Source organism: Natrix helvetica, assembly GCF_964273705.1.
Source record: "Natrix helvetica genome assembly, chromosome: 1".
Lineage (NCBI taxonomy): Eukaryota > Metazoa > Chordata > Lepidosauria > Squamata > Natricidae > Natrix > Natrix helvetica.
In genome coordinates, this window is record NC_138548.1 from 116,680,604 (window position 1) to 116,707,328 (window position 26,725).

The 26,725-nt window shown below is 44.0% G+C and overlaps 1 protein-coding gene across 1 annotated transcript; it reads right to left on the reverse strand.

Annotated features, from left to right (window-relative positions):
- Positions 1-8,957: 8,957 nt before the first annotated feature.
- LOC309383866 (protein-glucosylgalactosylhydroxylysine glucosidase-like) lies at positions 8,958-22,419 on the reverse strand (the record flags this gene model as incomplete). The annotated part of the gene is made up of 13 exons (XM_081936838.1): positions 8,958-9,329; positions 10,186-10,400; positions 12,795-12,892; positions 12,998-13,093; positions 13,208-13,341; positions 14,200-14,336; positions 16,274-16,346; positions 16,676-16,787; positions 16,923-17,054; positions 18,856-18,975; positions 19,982-20,417; positions 20,937-21,147; positions 22,167-22,419. 13 exons carry the CDS (start codon positions 22,417-22,419, stop codon positions 9,253-9,255), a joined length of 2,094 nt encoding a protein of 697 aa, XP_081792964.1. The 3' UTR covers positions 8,958-9,252.
- Positions 22,420-26,725: the final 4,306 nt, after the last annotated feature.

Consider the following 26,725-nt stretch of genomic DNA (forward strand, 5'->3'; position numbering starts at 1 on the left):
GTACCACATGAGAGAAATAGACAAAAATCCATTATGATTTGTCCTACATGAATGGGGGGAGGCAGACAAGGAGAAAATGGACTGAATTTTGGAAAAGTGGACCTCTCTCTATGAATCAATTTAAATTATCTGCATCTACGGGAAGTGCTTTGCCCTTAGCAAAAGACAGCTGACAGAAACTACAGCAAAATGCTTTACTAGTGCAGTAACAATAGAGACAATATGCTCCACTTCTTTACATAGATGTTTTGAGTGTTCAGAATTTTAGAATACGATCCCAATAGACCAAATGCAGCCTAAGAGAATTTGTTGGAAGAGATTTTCAAATAAAAAATCAGCCAATGTTCATTTAGGATAAAAAAATCACCTGGAAGGCAATCTTCCAGAGTGTCTTTTCCCTGGCTCAATACACTAAGTTTTTGTACTGGTTTATTTATATATTATTCACCATAATTACCAATCATACATTTTAGGAATATTTTGTTACCATAATATTTTTACACCTTGTTACTATATATACAGTAGTATATAATCTTTCTAGCTTGAACCAAATTGTACTACACCAATAAAAAAAACCACAGTGTAAAACCATAAATGTATATTTTAAAAAGCGGGATAAAATAATACATCAAGTCCTGGTGACTTGAAACCGCTTCGATCAGCTAACATTGCAATAACCAGAAAGACAGCAGCTGACTTTTCAAGAGCCAAATTGCTACTTCAAAGCAGATGTTCCTCTGATTTTTATCTTCAATTTATAGGGAATCTGGAATTAGGCTCCAAAGAAATTATGCTGTCTGAGAAACTCTGGGAGTTGAAGTCCACTAGTCTTAAAATTGCCAAGGTTGGAGACTCCTGCAACAGCCTTCCCCCAGGCTTTAAAACCCAAGAGCAGGATTGCTGGCAGCTCTTGATGGGAGCAGACTGGGATAGCCTCTCATGTGACCCATGATAAGAACCACAGTACCACATGCTCCAAGGCTATAAAAATCCAGCTGCTTGGTGAGCTTCTCTTGAAAGGTCTTCCTTCTTGAAGCAGGATAGTTGGGTGTGTGTGTGTGATAGTTGCCTGTTCTGACCCCCCCCCTTCCTCCGTTGCCCACACAGTACACACACTCCGGAACAGTACAAGGGAACAAGGTTTATTACACCAACAGACAAGAGGCTTTGTGGCAGCAAGCCACCAAGACAGAACTCACAAAGACAGAACACACAAAAGCAGCAATCCAGCTTGCCAGGATCTCAGACTAGAGTTGCTGTCCAAAGTCCTTTGTTGATTGCTACGCAGAGCCTGTCCAGAGTCAACCCTTTTATAACCTAAAAAGGGCGTCTCCCAACAGCACCTGAGAGCTCTTTACTGCCTATAATTACGCCCACGCTCCTGGCGTTTGTGGGCGCGCCGGAAACGAGCATCCCGAAACGCCCTACTAAGTCCAGAGTCACTATCCTCTCCGCTGCTCCAAGGCAGGGCAACGGGAGTCCTCCTCCTCTCGCTCTCACCGCTGCTCCATGCCTCTGGCGCCACCTGGTGGCCGACCAGACTCTCGGATTCCTGCTCAGCCTCTGAATCCTGTCCAGGATCGCACATCCCTTCTGTAGCTGACTCGTATGGAGTATCACTCTCGGAGTCTGGTGACAGCGGCACTGGCTGGGCCACAACACTATCCCTCACCGCAGGGCCCTTCCCCCGGGCCTGACGCTCGGGATGCGGTCGAGAGGGAAATTGTCCATGATAGGCCCGCACCAAAGCTGGAGCATGCACAGCCGTCGCATCGGTCCAGGACCCCCCGTCCGAGTCCTCGTCCGCCCAGTCGACCAAATACTGGAACCGACCCTTGAGCCATCTCGAGTCACGGATCCGGGTCACTCTGTGCGATGGCCGTGCGTGCACGTCAGGCGACGACGGCAGGGGCGAAGAGGGACGTCGGAGAGGACAATCCGACCGCTCAGGGATCAGGAGCGAGCGATGGAACACCGGGTGTACTCGCATCGAGCGCGGGAGGGTCAGGCGATAGGCCACCGGATTGATAACGGCCTCCACAGGGAACGGCCCCAGATACCGGTGGTCCAACTTCCTCGTAGGCCGGTGGGACGGAAGATGCCGCGTGGACAACCACACGCGATCACCCACGGCCAATTCCGGCACAGCACGGCGAGACCTGTCCGCCACCCGCTTGTAATCCTCCTTCGCCTGATTCACGTAGCGGCGCACCATCTGGTGAACCGCCTGAAGCTCAGAGAGGAAATCCTGCGCTGCGGGGACCGGAGAGTCCACGGGGGTGAGAGGGAAAAAACGTGGGTGGTACCCGACGTTCGCCATGAAAGGCGTCGTCCGTGTGGAGGAGTGCTGCGAGTTGTTGAACGCAAACTCCGCCACGGCGAGGTACTCCGCCCAATTGTTCTGCTGCTGGTTCACGAAGCAGCGCAGATATTGTTCCAGAATCCCAATCACCTTCTCCGTCCCTCCATCGGTTTCGGGATGGTGCGCCGAGGACAGACAAACTTGAACGTCAAGAGCGGCCATCAGCCCTTTCCAGAACTGGGCCGTGAATTGTGTACCACGATCGGAGACGACCCGGTCAGGTAGGCCGTGCAGCCGGAACACGTGCTGGATGAACATGCGGGCGGTGGCGTGGGCTGTCGGCAATCTCCGGCAGGGGATGAAATGCGCCATCTTGGATAGCATGTCCACCACCACTAGGACCGTAGTGAAACCGGACGACGGAGGCAGTTCCGTCAAGAAGTCCATGGACACGGCTCCCCAGGGTCTGTCCGGGGTCGGCAATGGCTGTAGCAAGCCTGGAGGAGCTCCCGTCGCTGATTTGGCCTGTCGACACTGCACACATGACGTGACGTACGTCTGCACGTCGTGTCGCATGCGAGGCCACCAAAACGTACGGGAAACCAGGTGCAAAGTTTTGAACAGGCCAAAGTGTCCCGCTGCCGGAGTGTCATGACATTGGGAGAGAACCAATCCACGGAGCGGTCCTGCAGGCACGTAGAGCCGATCCCGATACCTCAAAAGGTCCTCGTCAAAGGTCCACGGGGATGTCGGCCCTACCTCTGCCCGCTGTTGTTCCACCCACTCGTCGTTTCGCTGCGCATTCCGTATCAACGACCGTAAATCCACGGGTTCCTGGATTGCAGCTAAGGACTCGACGGGTAGGACCGTCCGGGGGGGCAGTGAGTCAGCAGGGTCTGAGTACTCCGGCTTTCTAGATAGGGCATCCGCCCTCTGGTTCAAGGCACTGGGGATATACGTGACCTTGAAGTGGAACCGGGCAAAAAACAGAGACCACCGGATCTGGCGCTGATTGAGCTTCCGGGCTGTTGTCAAAAACTCCAGATTCCGATGGTCTGTCCGGACTTCGACCTGATGCCTGGCCCCCTCCAGGTGATGTCGCCAGGCTTCGAACGCCGCCTTGATAGCCAGCAACTCTTTCTCCCAGATGGTATAATTGCGCTCGGAAGGATTGAGTTTCCGAGAGTAATAGGCGCAAGGGAAAAGGGTGCCATCAGGGGCGTGAGCCTGCAATAACACCGCCCCCACCGCGATGTCGGACGCATCCGCCTCGACTACAAAGGGGCGATGGGGATCAGGGTGTTTCAAGATCGGCTCCTTTGTAAAAGCGCGCTTCAAGGCCACGAACGCTTGTTGTTCCGTGGACCCCCAGTGAAACGGCACTTTCTTTTGCAGGAGTCGAGTGAGGGGCGCGGTCAAGAAAGCAAAGCCGGGGATGAAGGACCGGTAGTAGTTGGCAAACCCGAGGAGTCTCTGAACATCTTTCATCCGTCGAGGAGATTGCCAACTTCGTAATGCCTCCACCTTGCCTGGCTCCATCGCAATTCCTTCAGGGGATATATGGTGCCCCAGGAACTCGATGGTGGTCTGCCAGAACTGACACTTCTCCAGCTTGGCAAACAAGCGATGCTTTCGAAGGCGCTGCAAGACCTGATGCAAGTGCTGTTGATGATCCTTCCGGGACGTAGAGTAGATCAAGATGTCGTCCAGGTAGATGACGACAAACTGATCCAAAAGGTCCCGAAAGATATCGTTCATAAAATGTTGGAAGACAGCTGGGGCATTGGTCAACCCGAACGGCATGACCGTATACTCAAAATGTCCGTATCGGGTGCCAAAGGCTGTCTTCCATTCGTCCCCCGCCCTGACTCGGACCAGATTGTAAGCTCCACGTAAGTCCAGTTTTGTAAACACCACGGCCTCCCGGAGCCGCTCCAACAACTCGGGAATCAGAGGCAACGGGTAGCGATTACGGATCGTGATGGCGTTCAAGCGTCGGTAATCGCAACAAAGTCTTAGATCCCCGGTCTTCTTTTTGACGAACAAAACCGGGGCAGACAAGGGCGAAGACGAAGGCCGGATAAAACCCCGGGCAAGGTTCTTGTCAAGGAAGTCCCGCAATGCGGCCAACTCCGGTTCAGACATGGAGTATAGGCGGCCCGTCGGGAGTTTCGCATCAGGTACCAGGTCAATGGGACAGTCGTAAGGCCGGTGCGGTGGCAGTTGATCCGCCTCCTGCTCGCTAAACACGTCCGCGAACTCCGCTAAATCCGGCGGCACTGTCACCTCGGCCGAACTGGGCACCTGAGCCGCGCAAACATGACGGGTATGGTCCACGCATTGCAAGGACGGGAACGAGATGCGGTTCTGCGACCAGTGGATCTGGGGATCGTGCGCCCGCAGCCAAGCTAAGCCCAACACCACGGGGAAATGCAGACCCGAAGCCACGTAAAATTGAATGGCCTCCTCATGCTCCCCGAGGATCAGGCACAAAGGCTGCGTGGCGTTCTTGATGGGCCCAGACAGAAGCACCCGGCCGTCAATGGTCTCCACTCGCATCGGAGGGTCTACCGGGCACAGAGGGACGTGATATTTCGTGACAAACGCTGCATCCATAAAATTCGTGGTAGCCCCAGAATCGACCAAGGCATGGGCTGGAATTCCCTGCGGACTACCCGACAAGAGAACGTGCGCTGCAAGAATCAGATGTCGTGGAGGCCCCTCCGCCTCTGTTCCAGCCTGTGCCCGACCCGAAGTCTCCCTCAGATCGGGCTTTCCCCGTTTCCCGAGACGGAGGTTCGTCGTTGAGGGGGGGCCGTAGACCGTGCAGCCCCTCTACCTCCCTTCTTGGGGCAACCCGTAGCCAGATGTCCCGGATCCCCACAGTAAAAACACAACCCCCCTGCACGCCGTCTCTCCATCTCCGTGCGTGACAAGCGGGGTCTGGCTGCACCCAACTCCATGGGCTCCTCTCGTGGGACAGGAGTCTCTCGTGGAACTGGCACTCTCAGCACCTCCCGGGACGCTCAGCGAGGCCTCCGCCTCTGCAGCCGGCCGTCAATCCGGAGGCATAGATGAACCAACGCGTCAAACGTTGGAGGCCTGTCCACTCTCACCAGCTCATCCTGCAGGTCCTCTGACAGGCCATCCTGAAAAGCATCCATAAGGGCTGGCTCATTCCACTCAGAGTCCTGACTGAGCAGCCGAAACTCGGTAATGTAGTCCAGTAAAGAACCACGCCCTTGGTGCAACTCTTTCAGGAGTCTGGTGGCTGTTTCTCCTTTGATGGGGTCTTCGAACGTCAGCCGAAGATGAGTGCAAAAACCCTGGAAGTCATCCAGCAGGGGGCTCGGCTGAGTCAGCAAAGGCGTAGCCCACCGTGCTGCTGTGCCTGAGAGCAAGCTTATCACAAAGCCCACCTTCGTCTGGTCGGTGGGAAAGTCCTCCGCTCTCAAGGCAATGAACAACCGGCATTGGCCCAGGAACGCCGGGAAAAGTTTCGGACTGCCATCAAACTTATCCGGCATGGCCACTGGGCATTTCCTTCGTTGCTGCTGGGGGGGTGGGGGGTTGGCAGGAGCAGACAGCTGTGCAACCTGCGCTGTTAGCAAGGCAAGTTGCTGTGCGAAGAGAGCATTCTCCGCCTGAAGTTGCTCCATCATAGCTGAATGGAGATACGTTTGGGGTAGCAATCAATCTGTTCTGACCCCCCCCTTCCTCCGTTGCCCACACAGTACACACACTCCGGAACAGTACAAGGGAACAAGGTTTATTACACCAACAGACAAGAGGCTTTGTGGCAGCAAGCCACCAAGACAGAACTCACAAAGACAGAACACACAAAAGCAGCAATCCAGCTTGCCAGGATCTCAGACTAGAGTTGCTGTCCAAAGTCCTTTGTTGATTGCTACGCAGAGCCTGTCCAGAGTCAACCCTTTTATAACCTAAAAAGGGCGTCTCCCAACAGCACCTGAGAGCTCTTTACTGCCTATAATTACGCCCACGCTCCTGGCGTTTGTGGGCGCGCCGGAAACGAGCATCCCGAAACGCCCTACTAAGTCCAGAGTCACTATCCTCTCCGCTGCTCCAAGGCAGGGCAACGGGAGTCCTCCTCCTCTCGCTCTCACCGCTGCTCCATGCCTCTGGCGCCACCTGGTGGCCGACCAGACTCTCGGATTCCTGCTCAGCCTCCGAATCCTGTCCAGGATCGCACATCCCTTCTGTAGCTGACTCGTATGGAGTATCACTCTCGGAGTCTGGTGACAGCGGCACTGGCTGGGCCACAACAGTTGCCTGTGGTTATTCCTTCAAGGAAGTCCAGAATTGGTCACCAAAATCATAAGTACTGAAATTACTTTTATTGGAAGGATATGGTAATCTTGCAGTTCTGAATGGGCTTCCTTTCTCCCATGCTTTTATCTTAGAGAACTAGGAAGGATTCTGTCTGAGAACCCTTACTCAAATATAATTTTCTGCTATGGAGGATTTACCTGCCTTGCCTACCACTCTTCTTCAAACTTATTCTCAAGCACATTACATCTATGGGCCTCATTTAGCAACCACAAAACTTATCTGCATTTTTGTACACACAGCAGAAATACTAGCTATGCAGAAAGGCCCACAATGTATCTAAATACATTTTTAAATATCCACTGTAGTAATCCAAGCAAGAAGTCCTGTCCACTGCTTAAAAGTGAATACTTAGAACCTGAAATGGACTGGTAACCTGTGGAGTTGCCCAAAAGCATAGGACTGTGATGCTAAATAAGTTTTGAAAACCACCTCTTGATCACCATCAGTTTCTGAACCACTTTTAAAGGCAGCTGCATGGAAGATGAATTGCAAAAATCTAAAGAAGTAGGGAGGAAAGCACTTTAGCTTACTTTTTCTTCACCCGAGGAAGCAAGTGGAAGCCTCGGTTTGCTGCACAGCAAATGGGCAAGGTTGGACAAATGAAGTTGCAGCTGTCTTCCTCCTAGCTGTACTGGAGAATGGAAAGACACAGGCCTGAATGCCACCCTGGAAACTGGCACCCAGCCTCCCTCTGCTTGTCACATTTCCCAAGAGTGAATTCCCACATATTACTGCACCAAAGCTCACCTCCCACATGGTCACTATAGTACACTCAGAAATCAGGAATGCTGCAAGCTATTGCCAAGAACCCATCATGTCAAGGTTTTTACAAGTTAAGCCAGAGCAACCAGATGCAAAGGCTTTTGGGGGGGGATTAATTTTGGTTACAGCTGTGGTTTGGTTGCCATCATGTGGTTCCTTTGTTGACTTTCAAAGGCTAAAAGTAGATGGAAGTGATGCCTCCCAAATGCCTTTAAATAGCCCCCTGGTTGCTGTTCACAGAAGGCTTCTCTCACTGCTGAGCTCCTCTTGCAGACACTGCCCCGTTATTTGGAAAGAAGGGAGGTTTTCTTCCTCCCAGTGAAGGGGCTAGATGGGATTCCTGACCTAAACCGATCCTGAAATCCACAGATCGCCTTCTGTGCCCCAGAAAGCCCCTGCCTCATTCCAAGCATTCGCAACCACCACAGATGTGCGAGTCCACACAGGAAGGAGGCCACAGGAGGTAAAAGAGGGTCAGTGTCACAACATCCAACACAAGGAGTTAGAACTCCCTCAGTACTGCTCCATTAGGCAGGAAGTTAGAAAAAAAATAGGATTGAGGAGCAACTCCAGGAGGAAGGAACATCTGTGTGTTTACAATCCATGTTTCCCTTGAGACTGACTTAAGTTCAGATGAAATATCTAGCTTAATTATTTGGGAGCATTCTCCCTTATGATTGTATTTTAATGGGTGAATGACATTATTGATGGAAATTTCTAGAGAATTCAATTTGCACATTCTTTTGAGATCCATTCACTGGCATTTGGAAGGTGCCAAGCCGTGGGAGCTGGCGAACAGGCGCTCACGTGGCTTGGCGATACCCCTAGGTCAGTGAATGGTGCTGTGCCCGGCTGCAAAGGGGGTTTGCTGGGTGGCTGCTCATGAGCGTGGTCGCTTCATGGCTGTTGTGTTGCGTTGCTGCGACAGACACTCTCTCTTTGGGAGCCTGCTCGCAAGAGAGCAGCTACCCAGCAACCCCAAAACAATAAACCCTCCCCCCATAATAAAGCCCAAGCCATATTTTGTAGGTAAAAAGAAAATATTTTCTTTCTGTCGTATTTTTGGGGAAACACGGTACAACTGAGCCCAAAATTTCTGTAGGTAAGGGAAAATTTGTTAAGTGAATTTTGCCCCATTTTATAACCTTTCTTGCCACAGCTGTTAAGTGAACCTGGTTTTCCCATTGACTTTGCTTGTCAGAAGGTTGCAGAAGCTGATCACATGACCCCAAGGCACTGCAACCGTCATAACTATGAGTCAGTTGCCAAGCATCTGAATTCTGATCACGTGACCACAGAGATGCTGCAATGGTTGTAAGTGTGAAAAATGGTCATAAATCAGTTTTTTTCAGTGCTATTCTACGTTCGAACAGTCACTAAATGAACTATTGTAAATTGAGGACTACCTGTATGCAAGAATTACTGTACAAATGATATAAATGCTCAACATCCAGTTGGGTTGCTACAACACAATAATATTAAAGCAGAAAGGCAAAGGTATAATTTCTCAATAACATATCCATGGAATTTGTATTATCCCAGGCTGTATATAACATTATGTACTGATTAAAGAAACATTTCTCCAGTAATATTGCTGAGACTTACAAATTAATGACTCTGTAATATGCCAGTAATAATGTAGAATAAGAAAATCATCAACTCTTGCTTGATAGTTTTTATACGTGTCATAGTTTCTTTATTTAAACTATACCCCTTATTATTTTTACAAATAATTCAGAGTGACAAACATATCCAATACACCTCTTCCTCTTTTCCCCTCAACAACAACAGCCCTGTGAGGTAGGTTGGGCTGAGAGAGAGGAACTGGCCCAATGTCACCCAACTGGCTTTGAAGGCAGAACAGATTCTTTCTGAATCCAACCAGCAGTTGTAAAGAAGGAAACACTTTGCCCTGAAATGAAAAGAACGGCAGAATGTGTAAAATAGTGATTGAAATCTATTACAGTTTCCATCCTTCATTTATGCTACTTCTCCATGTACACCTGTGAGACAGAATTAAGAGAACCTATTCATTTCCAGCCGTTATTAATTCCTACTTCCGTCAGCCACATTGCTGGCCAAAAGTCAGGAATAAAGCTTGTTGTAGTTCAGGTCCTCCAAACTGCTGTCCTTTCTAGAAATGCGAATTTCAAAATTTAGCAATTGGGACACCCGACATGATCTGGTAGGTCAGACAGATTCCAACCTGAAGAGCATCTACTTTTCCCCACACAAAGCAATGGGTACTGCCTAACATTGTTTCTTGGTGTTAATATCTAGTAGACCTTAGCTAAGCAGCGTTCTTGCTACGCATTTTCTTCTAGGAGCTCTGGAACAAGAGTTGGAACTCAAAGAATTCCGTCAACACCTAAAGTTCTCAAGGGCTGCCAGCAATAATTGTTTATCTAGGTTTGCTTTGACTGGATTCCCACATGGAAAATCCAGAGAAGATAGAGCTATGTCTTAAGAAAAGAGGGGAAATCATCAGAGAAATTGTGTCATAGATATGTTTGGCATTCACTTATCAGATTCCTCAGCTGTCCTGAGAAAGTCACATACTCCTATATAAGAGTATGTTTTTCATCTATAGGGACTGAGCTCTGTTTTTGGCTGCCTATGGATCTAGATTGGCTCAGTTCCAGCTTTAACAAATACGAATCCCCAAAGGCCATCCTGAGGGCTAGTCTAGTAGTGCTAGTGATATAAAGTTCTTAAATGTTCTTAAGGGACAATGTGGGGTATTTGTATTATAGCAAACAATGTAACACCTTCTTTTAAGGACAGATGCTCTCCTGTTCCAGCCAGTACCACCTCCAGAACAGATAAGTGTAAATTGGGAGAAGACTTGGTCATTTTGATGGTGGTTTTCTCTTTGGTGAAGGTGAAATTCAGCTTGCTTCCTAAGTAGCAAATTCCAGTAATGTTCAGCTGCTTAATGTCATCAGGATAAACAGGGTCAAACTTCAGGCAGCTTCTGGAGATCCTAGGAAGAGCAGAAAGTACTCAGTGGCTAGAATAGGGAATCCCTTACATTATCACCAGCCTTGAAACAGGAAACAGATACATCACCAAGGGTTTCATTCAAGATTACCATTCTTCTCCCCAACAAGTGATTTTAAAGCAAAGTCCAAGAATAAGTTCTTCCAAAGCTTGATGGAAGTGGTGGAATGGCAAAGAAAGCTATTAAGGTCCAAGTTAAATTATACTAGCGGTAGTTTTTAAAAGGCATGTTAAAGCCAAAAAGCCAGAGCTTAGAGTAGAATACATTTCCAGAAACTCTGGAGCGTTATCAGGCCAAAGTTGATCCTGCTGGCTAGAGTGGCCGATGCATTTTGCAACTTGATTTTTTCATCATCTATGCACATACTATTCTGTGGAGCAACATCAGCAAAAAGAAAAGAAAGCACTGATGGAGGAGGATATTTGTAGCTCAGGGTTGAATTGTGAGGTCCTTGGTGCTCTCTGAGCTTGGTTGTTTTCTTGCAGAAGTTTCATTACCAAACTAGGTAACATCATCAGAGCACTTGGTAGGAAAAGACAAGATGGCCTTAATCTCAGTATCCCTGCTTGAGGGATTCTGGCTGCTCAGTTAATGATACTTCCGGTTAGCAGAAAGAAAAGGAGTTTGATGACTGCAGTCAGAAGCATCTGTCCATGCACAGCTCCCCCCCTCCCCCCTTGACTTCTAAAAATAGTTATCACTGTAATTTTAATATACATACATACGTATATACATACATGGGACTTTTGAACAGATAGTAATCACTGACAGCAAGTGCTAAATGAAATCAGTCTATCAAAATTTAGTATTGTTTTACAAAATACTTTTAGTTACAAAACTCTCACTATGTTTATTTTTAGATGTGGCTTTTCTAACCTATATTATTGTTATATTTTTATAAGGAATTATTCCCAGTCACACAAACCCTATATGCAACTTTTTCTGAACATATGGAGATACACTATATTGCCAAAAGTATTCGTTCATCCATCCAAATAATCAGAATCAGGTGTTCCAATCACTTCCATGGCCACAGGTGTATAAAATCAAGTACCTAGGCATGCAGACTGTTTTTAGAAACATTTGTGAAAGAATGGGTCACTCTCAGGAGCTCAGTGAATTCCAGTGTGGAACTGTTACAGGATGCCACCTGGGTAACAAATCCAGTCGTGAAATTTCCTCGCTCCTAAATATTCCAGAGTCAACTGTCAGCTGTATTATAAGAACATGGAAGTGTTTGGGAACGACAGCAACTCAGCCATGAAGTGGTAGGCCATGTAAACTGACAGAGCGGGGATGCTGAGGCGCATAGTGTAAAGAGGTCGCCAACTTTCTGCAGTCAATCGCTACAGACCTCCAAACTTCATGTAGCCTTCAGATTAGCTCAATAACAGTGCGCAGAGAGCTTCATGGAATGGGTTTCCATGGCCGAGCAGCTGCATCCAAGCCATACATCACCAAGTGCAATGCAAAGCATGGGATGCAGTGGTGTAAAGCACACCGCCACTGGACTCTAGAGCAGTGGAGATGCGTTCTCTGGAGTGACGAATCGCGCTTCTCCATCTGGCAATCTGATGGACGAGTCTGGGTTTGGAGGTTGCCAGGAGAATGGTACTTGTCTGACTGCATCGTGCCAAGTGTAAAGTTTGGTGGAGGGAGGATTATGGTGTGGCGTTGTTTTTCAGGAGCTGGGCTTGGCCCCTTAGTTCCAGTGAAAGGAACTCTGAATGCTTCAGCATACCAAGACATTTTGGACAATTCCATGCTCCCAACTCTGTGGGAACAGTTTGGAGCTGGCCCCTTCCTCTTCCAACATGACTGTGCACCAGTGCACAAAGCAAGGTCCATAAAGACATGGATGACAGAGTCTGGTGTGGATGAACTTGACTGGCCTGCACAGAATCCTGACCTCATCCCGATAGAACACCTTTGGGATGAATGAGAGCAGAGACTGAGAGCCAGGCCTTCTCGTCCAACATCAGTGTGTGACCTCACAAATGCGCTTCTGGAAGAATGGTCAAAAAGTCCCATAAACACACTCCTAAACCTTGTGGACAGCCTTCCCAGAAGAGTTGAAGCTGTTATAACTGCAAAGGGTGGACCAACGCCATATTGAACCCTATGGATTAGGAATGGGACGTCACTTACAGTAAGTTCATGTGCGAGTAAAGGCAGGTGAGCGAATACTTTTGGCAATATAGTGTACATTTTAAGTCAAATACACAATAAGACAGCTAAGAAATAGATTGTAAGAAACTCTAGGGTTAAGGAAGTTATGTCTCCATTCATTCTGCAACACAACATGTTCTGGGAGATCAGATGATTTCCGCTAGGAAGAAAACTGTGACAATTTTTTTCACCATTCCTAATTTATACCTGATCCCAGCATATCCAAAAAAGATGGCTTGCAGATATCCACCCATCCCGGTCAAGAAATTTACAGCTCCTGATCCATCAGAGTTTTCCACCCAGATCTAAGAAAAAGAAGAATATTCTGAATATGCATATGTACTATAGATGAATGCTGACAAGAGTAGAAGAACTTAAAGACAGGAATAAAATGTGCCCAATTGGTTGACCTTGAATGGCTCGGTGATGTTGCTGAAACATTTGCTCATCTGTTGTTGTGCTCTTTTGATTTCCTTCAGCTCCAACCAGCCAATTGCAAACATGCTCTGAAGGAAGAAAGACACTGGTAACACTGAGGGTGCACTCTACCATCCACAAACAGATGCACCGCAGATGGGCATGGAAATCACTTGCTCCCTCCCTCAAGGTCAGCTTTTTACCCAAGTCATGGCAGGCCCCTGGGGATCAGTCACAGGCTCATAGATCTCTAGATCATTCCTTCTGACTTCTGGGTCCATGGGGCACATGAGAGGAAACCCAAGCAAGACAACATCCGCTTGTTTCACTGGCTCACCTGTGGGAAGAGGCATGAAGCAAAGCTCTGAGGTGACCAAGATGTGGGATGGTGATAGCTAATGAAATGGAACCTCTCGTTTTCACACCACATTCCCTTTGATGGTGAAGGGGATACAGAAAGAAAGCCTCTACTTACGTCAAGGAATCTTGATGTATCCAAAGCAAAGGTGTAGCAGCTGTCACCATACATTAACATGCTGAGAAAAGGTCACCTGTTTTTTTTTTAACTCTACAGCAATAAAGCTCTAGGAGCCTGGTAAAACGTCCATCTGAAGAAGCAACTTGCAGATATTCTAGTATCTGGCCCACCAGTTTAGCCAATATGCGAGAGAGTTATCTCTTTCCAACTCATTCCCTCTTGAAGGGATAGGCAAGTCCTAATCCAAAGCCACATGTAATGTCAAAAGCCTGTGTTGCCTTTGACACAACCAAAGCAGTTCTAATGGTGTCAAGCAGTTTCAGGCAATGAGAGGATTCCAGGGGATAATTGAAAGGAATGGGGGGGGGGGGGAAGGTTCATATTTCCTTCTGGCAAAAAAATCACTGTGTTCCCAAATATCTATGAAAGTGAGAATAGAACCATTTTGCCTCTTTTTTTTTGTTGTTGGCGAGGGGAAAAGGAAAACCTCTTGGCTTTACATTATTCTTCTCATTTCCATTCCCCCAGTGGAGAAAGTACATCCCTGAACAACAATGCGAAAATATTGACTATTGGGCAAAATATTAATTTGATGTCCCCCACATTAGCATGCAAGCTAAGTGATGGTTACATTCCCATCATTAGTGAACATTTGATATTCAGTGCAGTTGGTTTTAAAATTAGGATGAACACCTTGGTTTCTTCTGAATCCCTCACCTGGACAGTATCCATCATATTCTGGGTGGTAACGTCTGCTCTTATCCAAAGGCACTTTAAGTTTCTTCATAATCTCCTCCCACTCTTCGGGGACAGCAAAATGCAACTGGGAGCCCAAGTCAATTGCAAATTTCAAGCTGAAATGGAATGGAGGGAAAAAGATCTAGCTGAGTTAACCTTTTAAATGCTAGCTGAGTTAGCATTTTAAAAGACAATATCAGTATATTCGGGGCACATTTTTTTGGGATGTTGCTCCTGATTGGATATTAAAGAAGTATAAAATTATTCCTCCCAACACATGTTTTAATCACTGTGATGTCATACTTGCTTAATGCTTACTTCTGTGAAATTAAATGGCATTCCAAAGGTGCATACATTTTGTTGCAGAAGACAAATCAGTTATATGCCACTTAAAGAAATTTTGTGGACTTCCTCTAGTCCTGGGGTAAACACAGGCATATTTTTTTCAAAAAATGTTACATTAACAGTCTCAAAAAGTATCTACACAAGTTTTGCAATTGTATTTCAACCTTTCTGCTTTTTACCAGTGTTGCCCGAGAACAGAATATTGATTTCTGAACAATTCTGTTACTTTCTCATAAATTTCAAAGAGATGGCTTCTAATGAAACCAAGAAAATCAGCAGGAACATTTTCAAGTTTATCATCTGTGTACTTCCCTTCCTTTTTCTTTAGAGTGTCTCTAAATGAACATGGAACCTGAGATCTTGGATTGTTTAATGGGGTCTTTTTTGGTACAATGTGGATTAGACTGGACCCTTCCAAATTTGGAATTCCCCGATTCCGTAACTGGCCCACACTAGGAACATCTTCTCTGGCACTAACTGTGAGGGATGTAATAACAAAATCTAAATCTAGAGAAACACATTCGTAGACAACAGTCACACTCCTGAACTGAGTTTGAAAAAGATTCCCAAATAATCCGTAAAGTACTTGGAAATTTGTGCTTGATTTTATATTATTCAGACCAATTAGGGGAAGTTTTGCAATTGCATTTACAATTTGCAAGGAAGCAATATATATTTCATAAGACAGAGTATCCTTACAAAAAAATCTTACTCTATTTCTATTGGAATGGCCTCCTTTCCTTTCTTTATATGGGCAATGCCTTTCTCAAAGGGGGTGAGGAGGGAGAGAAGGAGGAAAGGTTAGTCTTAAACCATCGCTGCATTTGAAAGTCAACTCCTCCTGGAAACCAGAAAGTAAATCCTGTGTCAACTGGAAGTGGGAAGGAAGAGGGAGTTGACAAATATACTGCACTTGGTTTGGACTTTGGACCAGAAAATCCAAAGCATCTTCCCAAGAGTTGGGCTGAAGAGATGAAACTCCCCAGCCAGCCAGACTAAAGTATGACATGAGGCTCAGCCTATCATAATTATCTTTTATATTCCTAAAGGGTAAGCATGCCAATGAACTTTTAAATTACAGGTAGTCCTGGACTTATGGCCACAATTGAGCTCAACATTTCTGTTGCTAAGTGAAACATTTTCAAGTGAGTTTTGCCTCATTTTACGACCTTTCTTGCCGCTGGTGAAAATCACCAGAGTTGTTAAATTAGTAACACGGTTGTTAAGTGAACCTGACTTCCCCATTGACTTGGCTTGCCAGAAGGTTGCAAAATGGGATCTGGGACCCTGCAATAGTCACAACTATGAACCAATTGCCAAATATTTGAATCTTGGTCACGTGACCATGGGGATGCAGCAACAGTCGTGTGAAAAATGTCATTTTTTCCCAGTGATGATGTAACTTTGAAAGGTCACTAAATGAACTGTTGTATTTAAATTTGTAACAGATCATAAATGTATTGAGAAGGTGAATTCAATGTTAACCATAAAAAAAGCCCAAAGTAGAAAAAAAGCCAAAGAAAGAATAGAAATTCTGGAAGGAGAGAAGGACAGAGAAGAAATTCTGGGAGGAGAGAAGGACAGAGAAGAAATTCTGGGAGGAGAGAAGGACAGAGAAGAAATTCTGGAAGGAGAGAAGGGCAGAGAAGAAATTCTGGGAGGACAGAAGGGCAGAGAAGCAGGATCAGGGATTCTGGAGATCTCTTACCTCCTCTGGGCAACTGCATTTGTATAGACAGAATTATCTACAGTGCAATGATATTCATCTGGGGGCAAAACACCTGAAAGGAGGCAGACAGTTTTAGAACTCAGCAGCCCTTCCATAGGCCTCACTGTGATGTCCTCATGGTTAGGAATGGACACCTATAAGCTGTCAAATCTTTTTCTCTCTCCCAGAATAACTCTTGCAATAAGGATAGATGGATGAAGGTCCAAGGGTGCATATTGGTTGCAATGCATTTGGGCATTTAAAACCTTTATTGCTCTCCCTCCTGTCTCCCAAGGTCATTCCCACCTATCATTACAGGTTCAGCCTCATCAGCTGTAGCTGCTGGAGGAGATGCACTGAACTGACTCCTATCCCTGCTCAGGAGCCCCCTTACACACTTACCCACAATGTGATAGTTTTCTTCCTCAGAGTTCCACACAACTCGGCTGCACCAGTATTGAGCGACAGCCTGGACTACATCCCAGCCACCTTCCTGCTGAAAGAGCTTCAAGTCCTAGAAGCGCATCAGGAGAGATTCCATTGACCCTGCAGGGCCCCATCTGACTCAGACAGGCTAGCCAGGTTTACTGGCAAAAGCAGGAGCAGGACGGGAGGCAACAGTGGCTACTCCAAGCCCAGCCACAGCTACCTGAGTGATGCAGAAATACTGCTCGAATGCCAGCATCACATCTCCATTGATGTGGATCTCCTCGTCTCCATAAATTCTCTCAGGGCAGACCTCTCGGCCGGTTGCCGCACTCTCCCAGGGAAACTTTGCACCCTGCCACAATGGAAACCAAAATGAAATAAAATCAAGTATCTTGACAAGGTCATAAGGCATATTAAGTAGTAATTTTTTTCCCTTTCTTTGAAGGCGTTCAAATGCAGAGCATGCTTGTTCAGGAATGGGCAGCTTTTCCCTGCATGACAGAAGAGCCTGCTAGAGAATGGCCAGTGGCCTCATTTGCTCAATCCAGTTTCTGTCCTCAATGAGGGAAGGCAACTTTTCAATGTCATTCTGGGCCTTGTTCAGTTGACAAAGAATAGTTCTTGCGTTGTTCAATGGTGGATCCCCACAAAACTCTCCACTTGGGTCAAATGGGGTGAAACTCATGGGGGAGGGGTTGAATTCAGCACCTTCAGCATCCAGCCACATGTTCATAGGAAAGAAGAGAACACCAGGAAGATGGCACACGAAGGCCTCTGTCTGGTTCCAATAGGCAACTCAAGAGGTTTTCTGTTCTGATGCTGCAGGTTAGAAGTTGGCAGTCTTTATAGCCAGTTTGGAGCAATGGTTAAGGCATCAGGCTAGAAACCAGGACATTCTGAGTTCTAGTACTCCCTTAGGAAGCAATCTAGTTGGGTGATTTTGGGCCAATCATTTATTCTCAGTTCTAGGAAGAAGGCAATACGAAGCCACTTCCAAAGTCTTGCCAAGAAAACTGCAGGGATTAGTCCAATCATCAGGAATCAAGACTGTTTCAAAGGCATAACCCCCCCCCCCATCCTTATAACTTACCATAAAATTTACTGAGACTTAAATTAACTGATTTTAAACCTCAGCAACAAGTAGCACATTTGAGAAATGCTTACATGCCTCTGAATCCATGTTTTGTTACACAAGCATCACTGGAGTTTTAGCAGCCAACTTCTGAAGGAAGTCTGCTCTTCAGAATTATGACCTTAGAAATTGTTACTACATTGTTGTTTAAGCGTATTGCCATAACACTGAGCACTAGAAACTTACTCCAATAGCAATGACAGTCACATGTTTCTCCATAGTGCTTTATTGCACTCTGTAAGCAGTTTACAGCATCAGCATGTTGCCCCAAACAATCTGGGTCCTCATTTTATCAATCTCAGAAGGATGTAAGGCAGAGTCAACCTTGAGCCAGTGGGAATCGAATTGCTAGCAGTCAGCAGAATTAGCCTAAAATACTGCTTAGTAACCACTGTGCCTCCAGGGTTCCAAAGATTTATCTAGCTTAATTTCAAATGATTTATATATTCATGCGATGTTACTGGTGGTTGGTCTAAATTACTTTATTTAATACATTCTAGACAAAGCTAGAAACTCACCCTGAATTTTCCATTGTACTACTTCAGAATTTATTTTCAAATTAGCCTGTTGAAATTTGGAGCCCCTTGCCTGTTCTAACCATTTATGCTTTCTGAGGAACAGGGAAGAGATCCCTGACTTGTCTTCAGAGCAAGGTCCGAATCTGGAAGTCATCTAACTTCTGAGAAAGAGTCAAAATCTCCTCAATGGAGACACCACTTCTTGTCCTTCTACTTCCAGTCTCCCCCACTTCAGATTGCAAAAGCTGCTTTTGAATATCATCAAGACTTTCGTAACTGTTTAGAGCCACTCTTGTTTCAAAGGAGTTTCTGCTGCTGCGCCAGGATTTTACTTTTGTTTTTTTAAAAGTTGCCAAAATGCTAAAAGTAAAAACCGTTCAAGCCAAAGGGAACCTCTGTGAGGATCCCAGCCACGACTGAAGGAAATAGTGAAGGAAACTGGTTCCATGCCTCCTGTGGAAATAGATGGAGCATTTCCTCTTGTCTTTGTAAGTGGCTTCTACCTTGTATCCTTGTTCCCGTGCGTTGTGTAGAGCTCCCTCTAGTCTTTGGATCCTGTATTTTAAGATAGCACGAGCCGCTTCTGGATAGAAAAGCAGGATGTTTGGGTATATCCAGGTATCCTACGTTTAACAACAAAAAAGGACAACATATAAAAAATATTGCCATCAAATGCAAAGGAACTGTAAATTAGAGGAAAGCCAGCAGTTATTCCTTTCCCATAAGGGCTCCCAGCTTCAGATGAAGATGAGTCTTCTGGGAGAGAAACTTCTTCAACCCCTCCCTCAAAACAAAATCTGGGCCCTGGGAATTATGTCGCTTCAGTTTAAAAGCTAGAGAACCACCTGATGAATATTCTTCTCTGGGACAGGAGGCTGGTGGAAAGTTAATATCAAATCCTCCTCAGGGGACTCTGGAAGAAAGCTCTGCTCCCACGAGTGCATGCATGTGTAAAGGCCCCTGCCCTTCCCTTTCCATGTGGGCCGCCAACCCAGAAAGGTTTGGGAACTCTGATTTAGCGGATAGTGTTTAAACCAGGAAGTGCCAGAGCAATAATAAAAACAATGTATTTCACATGTCAGATGAAACAACTGGAAGGTTAGCAAAGCTTAAGTTACAAAGGAATGGATAGAGAGGGAGGGAGGGAGGAGGGGAAAATTAGAGACAGATCCAGAGTCAGGTCATTTGCTAATAAGACCTTCCAACTTGTTGTCCATTTTGAAAAGATATTTTATTTGAGAATGTGCCTCAGGACAGAACATAGATAACAGCCGGATTTAATCCATGTCCCCTCAAATTAAAAATAACTCTAGTTTAAGCACACACATACATTCTACCCCATGTACGCCAGGTGACATGAACTAAGTTTAACTTTCTATCTTCATTTTGCAGGTTGAGACACGTATCTGAACTAACAGTTGATTGCATGGAACTTACATCAACCGGCAACAGAGAGAAGAACTGGGCAAAATTCACAACATCTTTTAGTCTTTGCATGCGCATCACAGAAAGACAACATTAGTTGCAGGACAGAAGATGACCAGGTCTTTGCCATGGCAGGAAGCATCTTCCCCAATTCACCTCCCCTTCATCCAGTAATAGAAAACTGGGGCGGTTCCCTTTGCTCACCTGGTCCCAGAAGACATGGCCCCAGTAGTCTTCACCGGATGTGCCGTTGGAAAGGCCTCCTGGGCTGATTCCAGAGAAAGGGAAGTTAGCAGAGCCCAGAGGAGGAATGGCACTCAGCAGGTAATATAGGCAGCCATATAGGGCCTGGCTGAAGGGAAGAGGCCCATCCACATCTACGCAGCAGCCTTCCCAGAGCGCTGCCCATGCCTGGGTGTGAGACAGATATAAGGAACCCGATCCAACCAGGGACATCCCTTCACAAAAGGTCCTTTGCACAACCTCTTCAGACTCTGCTACGGCAGTGAGGAACTCCCATCTCTGCTCCTTCCGGTCTCCAGGGAGGGTCACTGATTGGGGCACCGGGGTCCAGATCATGTGTACAGTAGGCTGGGGGCCACCCTCTACTTCTGGGACCAATGTCTTTCCATATAGATAGCTAAAGAGGAAGAAAAATGGGAATCCTTATGTTTCTCTCTGGATATAAGAGGATCTACTAAACCACAGAAACATCACTGGAATTCTATACTCATTGAGCACAAAGACTTTGCTTTGCATACCTTTTGAACTCTAATGTAAACCTTTTCCATCTCCCCATTCTCCTTATCCTTTTTATCTCTGCCTATACCTTTTAAGTGCAGTGGCCAATGGTTCTCTTCTCCCTCAATCTCTCTGCCTGGTAGACCAAGCTACCTGGGAGTTCAAGAGTTGTAGAGCCAGCATATCTGGAGGACAGCAGTTTAGGGAAGGCAATATTAGTTAAAGCCCCCCCTTTCTTAACAACAAAAGCACCTCTTAGCATGATAGGCGTTTCCTGACAGCCTCCCTGTGTCCTCTGGAGGGAACTGCATTTATTCCCTATTCACAGAATCCACCAGGAAAACAACTAAACTTTGTTATTGGAGTCTTTCAATGCTTGGCCAGGAGCTACAGAAAACATTCCCACAATAATACTCACTGAGCTCCCAGGAAATCTGGCCCTTTCTGCAAGTCCAGGTCTGGACTCTCTGCTTTGAACTGGGTGTGGAGATTCACCGTGATGGGTTCAGTTTCGAGAGCTGATCTTGAGATGGTTATGCTGGAAGCCAGAAGATGGACAAGAGACTGGTGGGCATAGACTGTGTGAGCAGCTGTGTATCCTGAGCACTGGGCTGTATGGAGATACGTCCCTGCAGACGGAAGGAAAGGGTCAGTCTGAATGCATACCCTAAATTCCCATGTCAAATCTACTTTGCAATTTCACATAAGGAAAAGAGTCTGGCATAAGAAATTGAAGCATGGCTGACAATATAATCCTTCTGTTATTTGATGAACTGGAATATCAAAAGGGATCTTTGTGATTGTCTTCTTAACAATTAAATCCAATCCAATTCAAGGAGTGAAAGATAATCCATTGTTTTGCCAAGTGTCACCCAATTGGTCTTTTGGATCCAGAGACAATAAACATATCAGCAAATAGAGACATTTTAGGCCTTATTATTAACTTAAGGGAGGCACCTGACTCTGGGATGGGAGTTAAAGAGTCCGAGACTTTGATAGGTAAGTTTTGCACCTAGGGGAACATTTCCCCTCCCTTCACCTTTGTTCAGCAACCAAGAGTGAAAAATAGGCAGGTTAGCAGAGAATGAACTCTACATTTTCCAACTTTTCTTAAGTATGTCACGAGAAATCAAAATATGTCACTAAGTTCCTCAAAATACAAGGTGAAAAGGTGAAAGGTGAAAATGTTCTCCAGATTTTGAGCTATCATTAACATACATTCCTATCGTGAAAATTCTTGTCTTCTTCCAGGTTGAAGGTTTTAGGAGGTTTTAGGAGGTTGGACAAGACATGCTAGACACCAACTCACGTCATCCTGTTGCTAATGGGGACTATTTTGCTGCATCTGGAGATCTAGTTGGAGAGGCTGTTTTAAAAGATGCTTTTCAAAATAGGTTCATATGACAGATTCTCAGATTCCTTTATGAGCTAGGAAGGGATTCAAACTTCAGAGAACAAAGTTCAGTTTGAATTTTCTATTTTTCACCCTTTTTTCTCCTTTTTTAAATCGTACCTTCACATTGTCTTTCAAAAGAAAAGCTCATTTCTATATTCAGCATGTGAGTTGAAGAAAGCTGCCCTGACAGGGTGGCAGGAATGTATTGGCCACGGAAACAATGCAGATGAGGAGGGTGGCATTGCCTCTTACCTGTCCTGGTGTCTAAACAGAAGGTCTCCCTCAAGTCATCAGCCCCATCCACGTCCATTTTGACATTAAGGGGACTGGGGAGATCAGCCCGATGTGTCTGCCCAACTTCTCCATTGTACACCCCGTTGACATGAAGGATGTCCCTGTAGACTCGGGTGCCCAGATAGGCGTTGGTCAACGTTGGGAGGAGCCTGGCATCAGAAGGCAGAGCATCCGTGGTAAATACGGCAGGGTCTTCACCCACCATTGCCATCTCTTTTTTTTTTTTTTGTTGCAGAAAAATCTTTTAATTTTGTCTGCTGGGACAGAATAGAAGAAGGGAAGATCTCTCTCTCTCTCTCTCTCTCTCTCTCATTTTCTCTCTGTCTCTCTGTCTCTCTGTCTCTCTCACTCTCACTCTGTCTGTCTCTCTCTTTTTTTTTTAAAAAAATTATTTTTTATTGTTTTTGTCTTTTTATCACATATTATACTCTTTATATCAACAGTTTGTACAATGTTACATCGTCGTATCTATGTATGTTTTCCTCTCTTTACCATATATTACAATCCTTATGTCATTTTATCTATACATTTTTATGATATTTAACATATTTACCTATTTTTATATACAGTTCTATGTTTATTTATGTATATTGTTTTCGGCTTAAATGTTTTTCTTATTATCCAACCATTCATACCACTTATTCCAAATTTCGTAGTATTCCGATTCTTCTTTGTCCTGTAATTTTTGAGTTAGTTTGTCCATCTCTGCGCACTCCAAAGTTTTTTTTATCACTAATTCGTCTGGCGGTGTATTGTTTTGCTTCCAGCATTGGGCGAAGGCAATTCTAGCTATAGTTAATATATGTGTTAGTAAATATTTAATTTTTTTTGTATAGTTCCCTTTAATTATTCCTAATAAAAGGGTTTCGGGTTTATACTTTACTTGTTCCCCCGTAATTTCTTGTGCCCACTTCCAGATTCTTTTCCAGTATTTTTGCGATTCCGGGCATGTCCACCACATGTGGTAGTAGGTCCCTTCTTCTTTTTTACATTTCCAGCATATCGATTTCAGTGTTGGGTACATTTTTGCTAATCTTGTTGGTGGTAGGTGCCAACGATAAAACATTTTATATATATTATCTTTCAGTGTCGCTGATCTCGTTAATTTATAATTTATATTCCAAATTTTTTCCCAATCCGCTAGATCTATGTTATAACCAAAATTTTTGGCCCATGCTATCATACATCCTTTAACTATTTCTTCTTCTAAGTTTATTTCTAATAAATATTTATACTTTTTCGTTATAAATTTGTTTTCTGGGCCAGTTAAGATTTTGTCTATTTGTTGCAATTCCGTATATATTCCATATTCTTTTATATCTTTTTTGTATCTTGATTGTAATTGGAGGTATGGCCACCAATCTATATTGATATTATTCTCTTTTAATTCTTGGTTCGTTTTCAAATTCCCCTGGTTATCTAATATTTCACTATATCTAACCATTTTTGATAAATCTAGCATCTTGGGATGTATCATGGCTTCCATGGTGGAAAGCCATGCCGGTATTTTCATATAGTGTTTTGCTTTAATTTTATTCCAGACTTGAATTAATGCTTCTCTAATGTAATGTCTATGGAAATATTTTTGCTTCTTTTTATTCTCTTCCCATAAGAAAAAGTGCCATCCTGTTTGTAGGTCGTGGCCTTCTATTGCTAATATTCTTTTGTTTTTTAGATTTATCCAATCTTTAATCCAAATTAGTGCTGCTGCATTGTAGTAGAGTTCCCAGTCAGGTAGTCCCATACCACCTCTGCTTCTATCGTCCTGTAATGCTTTCAGTTTTATCCTAGCTTTTTTCCCTTGCCAGATAAATTTTAGTATTATTTTATTCAATTCAGTAAAAAAAGTTTTCTCTAGTTTTATGGGGATCGTTTGAAATAGATATAGGACTCTTGGTAGTATGTTCATTTTTATAGTTGCTATTTTCCCTAATAGCGATAGTTGTAGTTTCCCCCATAATTCTAGGTCTTTTTTTATTTGTTGCACTAATTTTGTGTAATTATTTTCTTTTATTGTTGAGCACTTTGCAGTTAGCCATATTCCTAAATATTTGACTTTCTTTACTACCTGGAGTCCTATTGTTTTTTCTAATTCTTTGTTCTGTTTTTCCTTCAGATTTTTGGTTATTATTTTAGTCTTTTCTCTATTAATTTTTAGTCCTGCCACATATCCATATTTTTCTAGTTCTTGCATTAACCTGTTCCCTGTTTCTAATGGGTCTTCTATGATAAATACTAAGTCATCTGCAAAGGCCTGTATTTTGTATTCTTCCTTTTTAGTTTTGGTTCCTCTTATTTCCTGGTTTTTTCTAATTCGTATCAGAAGGCTTTCTAGTGTCAGAATAAAAAGCAGAGGTGATAGTGGGCAGCCTTGTCTCACTCCTTTCGTTATTTCAAAAGACTCTGTATTCTCCCCATTCAATAGTATGCTTGCCTTTTGGGTGGAGTATATTGTTTCTATTAATTTTTCAAATTTATTTCCTAGATTCATATTTTTAATTTGTTGTTTCATGTATTGCCAATTTAAATTATCGAATGCCTTCTGTGCATCCAGGAATACAAGTGCCACTTGTTTCTCTGTATGCACCTCATAGTACTCCAAGATATTAGCAATTATTCTGGTATTATTTCTTATTTGTCTTGTTGGGAGAAATCCATTTTGATCTGGGTGTATGTAATCATTTAGTAATCTTTTTAGTCTCTCCGCTATTATTGTTGCAAATATTTTGTAGTCCACATTCAGCAACGAGATTGGCCTGTAATTTTGAATTTGGTTGTGGTCTGTACCTTCTTTATATACTAACGTAATGTATGCTTCCCTCCATGTGTTTGGTATTTTTGCTTTCGTCAATGTTTCGTTGTACATCTCCAACATTAGGGGTTCTATTGATTCATTCAGATCGTTTATCGTTTTGTACCATTCTGCTGGGAATCCATCTGGACCTGGTGTTTTATTATTTTTCTGTTTTTGAATTGCCTGTTTCAGTTCAATATTTGTTATTTGTTTCGTTAGCATTTCTTTCATCTCTTCCGGTATTACTGGGGGTTCTTCTTTGTTCAAATATTCTTGTATTTGTTTGTCATCTACTTGTTCCCCCTTGTATAACTTCTCGAAATATTTATGTACAATCTTTTTTTTCCTTTCCATTGTGTGTTGTAATTCACCCGTTTCCTCTTGGAGTTGATATATTAGTCTTTTTTCTCTTTCTTTTCTCAATCTATAAGATAACCACCTTCCTGGTTTATTTGCTTGTTCAAAAAAATTTTGTTTCATTAGTTTTAAGTGTTTTACTATTTCTTCCTGGACTAGTATGTTTAATTTGTGTTTCGCTAGCATCCAATCTTTTCTAATTTTATCACTTTGTGGTTTGTTTTGGAGTTCTTTTTCTAGGTTCTCAATTTCCTTCTCTAATGCTTTCTGTTGTGCCCATTTTTCTTTATTTCTTTTTGCTGAATAAGCTATAATGATTCCTCGTATGTAGGCTTTCATGGTATCCCATAGGTTTTGTATTGATGTCTGTTCTTTTGTATTTTCTTTGAGAAATAGTCCCAACTCACTCTTACACTTTTGGATAAATTCTTTTTCTTTTAATATTTGCAGGTTTAATGTCCATCTTCGTCTAGTTTTTTTCCCCCCTTTCCAGATTATTTTAATGGGGTTATGGTCTGCCCAGGTGTTTGGTAGTATTTCAATTTTATATACTTCTGCCCCAATTTCCTTATTCATCCATGCCATGTCGATCCGTGACCAAGACTGGTGTGGATTTGAGTAAAAGGTAAATTGTTTTTTATTTGGTTCCATTTTTCTCCAGATGTCTATTAGATTTAGCTCTTCCATCATCTCCATACACGTTGTTGGTAGTACTTTTTTTTTTTTTTTTGGTTTTTTTGTCACTTACATAGTCTATTTTGCTATCTACTATGGCATTATAGTCTCCTATTATACAGATGTTTTCCCCTCCAATTTCTCTGATTTTTTCATGTAATTTTTTATAGAAATTTTTCTGGTCTTCGTTTGGGGCATAGATTGCTACCAGCAATATTGGTTTTTGGTTTATCCATATCTCTAAAATTAATATTCTTCCCCTTGGATCTGCATAGATTAAGCTTGTCTTTATTCTCTCTTTAACATAAATTGCTAATCCTTTTCTTTTTTCTTCTGCCGATGCTGTATATAATTTCCCCAATTTCGGACATTCTAAGTATTTTATGTCTTGTTGTTTGATATGTGTTTCCTGTAGACATATTATGTCTGCTTTTTGTTTTATTAATTTTGCCCAGATGTGTTTTCTTTTTGTTAGTGAACCATTGACATTTACAGATAGTAGTTGGATTTCTTCTTCCATTTTCCTAGATCTCTACTTGTCCTTATTTTTATTTGTCTCTAGTTTCTTTTTGACTTCTTGTTTTTGGTCTTACTTCTTCTTTCTGTTGTTCTTCCTCTTCCCTGCTACGTCCTCCCTGTCTTCCCTCCCTTGCCTTTTGTTGTCTTTCTTCCCTTCTTCTATATTCTATTT